The sequence below is a fragment of the Ovis canadensis genome, chromosome 6 (assembly GCF_042477335.2).
Source record: "Ovis canadensis isolate MfBH-ARS-UI-01 breed Bighorn chromosome 6, ARS-UI_OviCan_v2, whole genome shotgun sequence".
NCBI classification, from domain to species: Eukaryota; Metazoa; Chordata; class Mammalia; order Artiodactyla; family Bovidae; genus Ovis; species Ovis canadensis.
Window position 1 is genome coordinate 125,347,251 of NC_091250.1, and position 8,061 is coordinate 125,355,311.

General features: G+C 59.3%; 1 protein-coding gene across 1 annotated transcript; it reads right to left on the bottom strand.

The window, feature by feature from the left end:
• Positions 1-3,385: 3,385 nt before the first annotated feature.
• Positions 3,386-7,585, bottom strand: NKX3-2 (NK3 homeobox 2). The gene is made up of 2 exons (XM_069595058.1): positions 6,486-7,585; positions 3,386-4,964 (listed from the first exon to the last, which is right to left on the bottom strand). The coding sequence occupies exons 1-2, from the start codon at positions 6,949-6,951 to the stop codon at positions 4,438-4,440; spliced, it is 993 nt and encodes a 330-aa protein (XP_069451159.1). The 5' UTR covers positions 6,952-7,585; the 3' UTR covers positions 3,386-4,437.
• Between the last annotated feature and the right edge of the window lie 476 nt (positions 7,586-8,061).

An 8,061-nucleotide genomic window follows, 5' to 3' on the forward strand; every position in this document is an offset into this window, starting at 1 on the left:
TTGGCATCTGTGACTTTGGGAGGGGCACTTTCCCCTCTGAGCCTCAGTTTCCCCATCTGCAAAATGGGGAGGTGATGTCCACCCAGCTAAAAGGCGGGCTCGGGGAACTACTAGTGGAGGGCAGGATGCAGGAAGCACTTACTCAATAATGATGCCCTGGACAAAAGGACTAGAATTAGAGGAATTGTTACTATGATTGTTGCTGCTGGTGGTATGACTGTTTGGCGGCTCCTCCCCCCGCTACTCTTGCTTCTTTAGTGGCTCTGGGTGTGGCCTGACTTCTTCAGCAGCCTTGCAACACCCACAGGCGCCTGAATCTGCCCTGCCTGCCCTCAGCGCTTTCAAGCATTTGCTGTGTCCAGGGAGCTTGGTGTGGTTCCTAATGAAGCCTGTTAGCAGAGGGGAGCTGGTGGCCCGCAAGCCTGAAGCCCTGGAGTGCCTGCAGAGGCCTGAGCCCCAGCTCAGGTCTGTCTCCCTCCCCTCCTCATCCTCTGAGCCCAAGGGTTTCTCCGCCACTTCACTGGTTGCCAGGAATGTGTGATTCTCCCAGCTTTCCCCAAGGCAGGAGCCTTTCTATAAGGCAAGGTGAACTCCGTGGAAGGCCAGATTCCAGCTTTCTTCTGGTGATGAAAGGCGAGTGGAGGCCATTGGAGTCCTCGCCCCGTGGACGTCTGCAGGTCTGGGACGAGGTCCTGCCCCGGTGGGATGCTAGGGTGACTCTATCACGCTCAGCCAGTTTCCTGCTCCCCCAAACGCCACTCCTCCTCCAGCCCAGCCGCTTGGGGTTCAGGCACGAGTACCATGACTCTCTGAGACATTCGGTCATCGCATTTGAACTCTCCTGATCTTCTCCAGTGAAGTCAGATTCCCCGTCCTTTGCTAAAGTGGAGAAGTGGGGATTCGCTGAGGCCTGGGAACCCTTTACTTTCTGAAAGGCAATCCATCCCCAAACTTTCTCTACTGTTTGGAGATACTCTTGGGAGTCTGGGAACCCCGCAAATCAATCAGTTGTCTGAGTGAGATGTTGCTTGGGACTGCCATAGTCGTCAACAGGTCCCGGAGTTCAGGTTAAACACACATGTACACACTCACCAGTGACATCTGGTAGCCTATCATCCCAAATTTGCAGCCCTGAGCAAGATTTGTAGACTCAGCCTGATCCCTCAGGACTGATTTCAGCACAGGTCATAGCATGTTCTGCCTGCTTACCCAGCCACAGCTCCCATCTAAGTGTGTGGGTCGAACCCAGTGATCTTTTCACCAGCTCTGAAATTCACTAATGGCTGAAAAGGACTGAGAAAGGTGAAGTCAAAAGGCTCCCGGACTCCAGCGACAGCTACTCTTGATGACCAGGCCCTGGCGAGGCCCAGAGGGTTCGGTAGGGCCCAGGGTCACAGGGAGTGGATGAGGGAAGATCCGCTTGGACAGGAAGTAGGGCAGGCAGAAAGCAAGACTGACTTTCTCGCCTTTAAAGAAAGGGCCAGGGTGGGAGTTGAGAAGGAAAAGGAAATAAAGTAATTCCGAAAATCTCCAACAGAAAAGCCACGTCTGCGGCCTGGGGCCCAGGTAAAGACATCCATCTTGGGTCGTGAAATGTGGTGGGAAATCATCGGAGGGCGGGCTGGACCCGGAGGCCGCCTCCAGCTCCTGGAATCAGATCTTACGGCCTCGCGCCAACGCCAGCGGCGGGGCGGCTGAGTGAAACTGCAGCAATTCGGGTCAAACTGAATTCGTTTGAGTCAGGTTTCCCGGGGGGCTCGAGCCAGCCCAGTAGAACCTGCCCAGGCCAGGAGCCCCAAGAGCCTCATGGAAGGGAAGGGGGCGACCCCGCCTGCCTAAGAAACTCCCAGTCCTCTGGACTCCAAGTTCGCCAGGATGCAGAACAAACTACAGTCTCAGGACGTGGCCACAAACTACTGAGGTTTTCAGAGGGAGGGGGAAAAAACCTCCCCTCCTCTCCCAAGATCTCTGGAGAGCAGAGAGGAGGTTCTAGCATTATCGGAAATGTTCTACTTTTATGTAAGGAAAAGGCATTTAGGATTAATGACGCGATTAAAATGGAATTTTTAAAGGTATCAAAAAGAAACCAAATGACCGCAGGAACCCTTTGGAAGGGAGCCGGACTTGGGGGCCAGGGCGTGCATATGCTGAGGCCCTTTGCTTTTTCCTTGGCGTCTCCCTGTTTTCAGAAGCAGGAATCGTTTTTTGTAAAATCTTCCTTCGAATCACTGGCACCGCCGGAGGAGGGGTGACAGAAGCCGAGGCGTGTGGGTGCCTAGGTCGAAGGGTCAGAGGCTGGGAAAGACGGAGGGCAGGGGAGGAGAGTGCGCTGGCCTACCCGCTCCGGGTGAAATTGAAAGTTAGCCTGGCCTGGGTTTCAGCGTCTTCCCAGCTGGGCCGCGGACTGAAGGCCTCAGCGCCTGCAATGTGGCATTAACTCTTCCTGGCTCGCCCCGGCGTGAGGGGCGTAGTGGTGAGCAGTTGGCACCGGTGAGTCCTTGGCATCTGGAGAGTTATTCTGGGGAACGCTGGCTGGGCGCAGTTCATCTCTAAAATGGGGCAATAAATAAGCGTTGCCCTGCCCATCCTCTGCTCCCTTGGTGGGCTTCTTTGCACATCAGATGAAGACATGTCCTTGGGGAAATAAGTGGGAACACTTTGGAGCAAGGTGCAGAGTCATTTGCACCCGGCAGGGGTCAAAGTGCAGGAGACACCTTTTTAGCTCTTCCTTCGCCCCTAATCAGTTCAGATTTCCAGCGAGAGTTTTTGCTAGCCTAGTCTGGAAATGGAATAATAATAGGATCACTTGGAGCAAACTCTCAGAAAATCGAAAGCAGAGAGGATACCGGCAGGTGGACAAGCGAACAGGTTGGATTGCGGGGGGGCATGGAATTTGGCAGCGGGTTCAGCTCTGGAGAAGGGAATGGCAGCCTACTCCAGTATCCTTTCCTGGAGACTTCCATGGACAGAGGAGCCTGGCGGGCTACAGTCCCTGGGGTCGCCAAGAGTCGGACAGGACTGAGTGGCTTTCATTCAACTCTGGACGCTTCCTAGGCTCTGACACACTAGTGCCCATGGGGGCGGGGGGGGAAGGGGAATCTTAGGCATTTGCTCTGGATTCACTGGGATTCCTCTGTGACTCCTGCAAAGTCCCAGAAATAGCGATTCCCTGAGCTGTGTGGGTTTAAACCCTTCCTGGAGGTGAGGAGCCAGGTGGCTTCCGTGGTGGGGGAGAGGACTCCTGGAGAGGACTGAATGGGAGACTGAGCCCACGTTACCGGTTCCCCCAAAGCCGGACCGAGAGAGGCTCAGAGAACACACCGCGTCCAGGAGGGCATGTTAAACTAAACGTTTATAAATTAAAAGGGGAAAAAAATACAACGAATAGAGTTTCCAAATTTCACAAATCTTTTTAAAGTTAATACTCTAGTTGAGTGCACAATGCCCTTAAGGAGGCGACAAGCGGCGAGGTTGACAGGGTCACCTGTCTTAGGGACAGGGATGGGAGAACCCGGGTCCGGAGGCAGGAGTCGCAGAGGGTGGAGAGGATATTCACATTGAATACAAAAATAACCGTCATTTGAATACAAACAACTGCAAAGTGCTACAAGTTTTAACCTCCTTAAAAAAGAGAGAGAAAGAGAAAGAAAGGAAAGTTCTTTGAAGGACTCCTGGTTTGCTCTTTCTCCTGGTTCAGGGGCTTCCAGGAGCTGCCGGGGTTGGTCATAGCCCCGGGACTCCGAGAGGGAAGACACCAAGCCAGTGCCCTGCCCAGTGCCCAGAGGTTCCCTTCCATACATTCAGCACCCAATCAGGCGCCCCCACCCGAGCTGCGACAGCGGGGAGGGATGGGGCAGAGGGCCCGAGAACCAAGCACTTCACGGTTCAATGAACCCCTAGCCTGGGGCTCCTTGGGGACTGCCCGTGTTCTGTACCCCTTTGTAACAAATGCGATTTCCAAAAATAATAGATATGTAGATATACATAGATCGGTAGCATGGATACCATGAACTAGTGTGGCCTAGCGCACGAAGCTCCCGCAGGCCTGACATGCTGGGATTCAGGCTTCCGTGTTTTCCAGGAGCTCTCTCCGCTCTGGGAAACGCCATCCCCACGCAGACACAACCCAAATCCAACAGTGCGGTGGTAATAAATAGTGTCCGAGGGCTTTCCCAGCAGGTGGGGACGAGGGGACGCTGGGTCCCTAGGCCATAGGATGCCTCTGTTCCAACTAGAAAAAAAGGCGACCCCCTCTGGGTAGACCCAGTCCCCGCGGCCAGGGCTCACGTCCTAGAGAGAGGAGCCGGGCTGGATTTCATCCTCCACCTGCTGCCCCCTCTGCGGGGCGCCCCTGTACCGGGCACAACCCTGCAGGGCCATCGGCGCCCGTCCGGAGCTGGGGCACTGGGATCCTTCGCGGCCTCACCGCAGGCCGGCTCACTGGGTGCCCGCGGCGGCCGCGCACGTGGAGAGCGCCCAGCCGGGGAGGCAGTAATAAGGATAATAGTAGGAAGGCTGCAGGGGCAACAGCGAGGGCGGCCGCAGCACCTCTCCGGGCAGGTACTGTCTCTGATCGTCGCGGACCAGCACCTTCACCGCCACCTTCTTGGCGGCGGGCGCCGAGGCCAGCAGGTCGGCAGCCATCTGCCGGCGCTTGGTCTTGTAGCGACGGTTCTGGAACCAGATCTTCACCTGCGTCTCAGTGAGCTTCAGCGACGCGGCCAGGTCTGCGCGCTCCGGCCCAGACAGGTAGCGCTGGTGGTTGAAGCGGCGCTCCAGCTCGAAGACCTGCGCGTGCGAGAAGGCGGCGCGCGAGCGCTTCTTGCGGGGCTTCGGCGCTACGGGCCCTTCCTCCTCCTCCGCGCCGCCCGCCGGCCTGCCGCCGCCGCCGCCGCCGCACAGCGTGGGCACACGTGCGCCTCCCGGGCCAACCCCGTCGTCCTCGGCCCTCGGGCTGCGGTCGCCTGCGGACCCGGTGGGAACAGAAACAAGAGAGTGTCAGCGCCGCCGAGGAGTGAGGTCTGGCCTCAACCGCTGGCGTGGGGGTTGGGGGTTGGGTTGGGAGGCGGATATACACTTTGATCCCGCCGGAGTGGTGGGGTGGGCCTGGAAGCCGCGGTCCGGGAGGCGAGTCTTACAACTCTGCCCCAGTCTCTTCCCGCCTCTTTCTAGTCTTGTGAGCCGGCAAGGAACTCAGCCGCTGTATCAACGCTGTGCGGCCAAGATCCAGCTCCCTGCCTTCTCTGAGCTCCTCCGGGCGCTTCTCAGCAAATGGGGATATCGGGCCTGAGCGTCCCCCAAAACCTTATCCGCTCTCAGCCCTAGAACCCCGGGACTCTCTCCCTGGGTTCACCCGCCACCTCGCGCGCGCACACGCATTTCAACAACACACACGCGGGCTGTGGCAACAGGCTACTGCTCAGGCCGTGGATAGGTTTCTCCCTCGCCCTTCGAAAAGGGATAAAAGGAAGGCTGGGGATTGAGGGGTGTCCCTGCTTCGAATCCTTAGACTCTAATCCGATGCCTGCTCCTGGGTCCCTTCCTTGTTTCCCGCCCCCCGGCTGCACCCTAGCAGAGGTCCAGCCCTCTGGCCTGCAGCAGATACTGTTCGTTGGAGCCAACGCTGAGGCCTACACCGTCCAACCGAAAGGGAAGGCACGGGGGTCTTTCTGACCAAAGGGCGTGCCAGCTCGTGGCTGAGGAGGGCCCTCCCCCTTCTCGGTCTGGGATGACCTAAATCGAGCCCGGCTGCCTTCTGCTGGCTTCGGCGTTACTCCAGCTCTTGGGTCTTCAGCCCAGCGCAGCTCTCTCTAGCCTGGGGTCTGAGAAAGCTACATAAACCCTCTTCCCAAAGCTCTGGCTTGGTTGGCTTCTGGCCCATTTGAATGTTATCCCTTGCTACCTATCTTTGAGCTGCCCATCCAGGCTCTGGGACCTCAGGCTGGGAGCATCTCTGATCTCTGGGCCTTGGAGAAGGAAATGGCAACCCACTCCAGTATTCTTGCCTGGAGGATCCCATGGACAGAGGAGCCTGGCGGGCTACAGTCCGTGGGGTCATAACGAGTCAAACAGGACTTAAAGGAATAAACAATAACTGTTCTCTGGGCGAGGCCCAGGGTACTGGCTCCCCAATGTCTCTGGGCTGCTGCCTCTTCCCTTTCCTTGATTTTAGGGATTTGGAGACAGACTCAACCTAAGGCACTGGCGATGGACTCAAAGCTAGGATGCAGTGGTTCCCTCCCACCAGGTTCTGAAGCACACTGCCCGAGGTCTTCCTCTGAGACTTCACCCCATCCGCCCTCTCTATGGCTCAGTGGCCGGAGGGTTAGAGCAGCCCTCGCCAGCGCGCAGAGCTAAGGGTTTTGGCTAAAGCGGGGGGCCCAGGGCGCGGGGTGCTCACAGCGCGCCCACCTCGCTCTGCACGGTTGCCCTCCTTGCCCAGCCCCTCAGCCCAGCCCCCTTTCCCAGCGAAGTCTTGCCCGAACCTGAGACGCTGGCCGACATCTCACTGTCGCTCCGGCCTGCGGCTTCCTCCTCCAGGTCCTTGGCGGCGGGCAGCTCGCAGACCGGCTGGCCGAGGCCCAGGGTCGCGCCTGCACGGCAGGCGCCGCTGGCCCCCGGCGGGTCCGCGCAGCGCCGGCCGCCCTCGTTCTCCTCGCTCAGCGCCGAGTCCGAGTCCCAGCCGCCCGGGCTCTCCGCGGTCCGCCCCGCAGCCGTTCTGGTCCCCGCAGGCGACGCCAGCAGAGAGTCCTCGGCGCCCCCCAGCGCTCCCGCGTCTGTCTCCCCAAAGAGCCGCCAGCAACAGACAGCGGGCGCCGAAGCCACTGCCACCGCTGTGCCCCCGGGTGCCGAGCGCCCCTCGGTCGCGGGCAGCCCGCCGCGCTCCTCTTTCTTGTTGAGGATCGCCTGGATGGAGAAGGGCGTCAAGGTGTTGGCGCCGCGCACAGCCATCAGCGCCGCGGGCCGGAGCGGCCGGCCGGGCGGGCGGCTGGGGCGCGCGGGCAGCTCCGAGCTGGATGGAGCGCGCGGGGGCCGCTGCAGCGCGGGTGAGCCCGGCGCGCGCGCGAGGCCCCTGCAGCCCACTCCTGCGCTGCCTAGCAGCCTCCTCCCCCCACGGGCCCCGGATCAGCGCCGACCCTCACCCCCACTTCCGAGGCCCACCCCACCCAGAGACCCCCCCTCCCCCTAAATCCAGCGCCAGAAGTTCTCCTTTTCGCAGCTCGGCTGGATTAATCTCCCTTAGGGGTGGGCCGGGGTCTGGCCCTCGGAGGACTTGGGGTGGGGAGGGGAGGATCGGCGAGGCCCCCCTCCGCGACTGCAGTCCCCTCTCCAGCGCCTCCGGGACGCACGGCCCGAGTCACTTTTTCTTTGCGCCTCTGGTCTCTTCCTTCCCCGCCTGCAGGATTTCGCTCCTTGGATCGTCGTCTCCAAGCTCTGCTGGGCCGGCTCTTCCGGAGCCCACCCCCGGCGGCGGCGGCGGCGACGGCCGCAGGATTCCGAGAGGCGCGGGGCACCTTGTTACCCCCTGTCCTGGTTTTATCTGTTTCTTCTCTCTTTCCTTCCCCAGCGTTCCACCGTCCACCCCCCCTCCCGCCCGGGTGTCATTCCTCACTGCTGAGTGACAGCATCAGGCCACGCCCCTTCGGGGGGCGGTCCCGAGCCTTCCCGGCCGCCCATTGGTTGGCTCCTCCTGGGCGACGTTGACTTGAACCGACAAAACTGGGCACGTTGCTCGGAGAAAGTCAGGGTCTGACTTAACCCCTTTTCTCCCAAGTCTGGTCCTCGAGGCATCATACTCTAGCCGCAGGGACGCTCAGCCACCTAGACCAAGGCTTCTTACCTATTCTGGCACTTTTATGGAACGCGATATTTAATTGAGTCCGATCTGGGAGGGAAACCCAAGTTAACGCAGCTCCTTAAATCGTGCGCTTAGTTTCTGTTCTCTAGGGAGGTTTATAGATTCGAAGAATAAATTGCTGCTTCTTTTCCCCTTCCAGTTTCGCGGCTTCCTCACGGCTCATTCTTTTCTCTGAAATAATGAATGAACCAAAAGTCACCCTA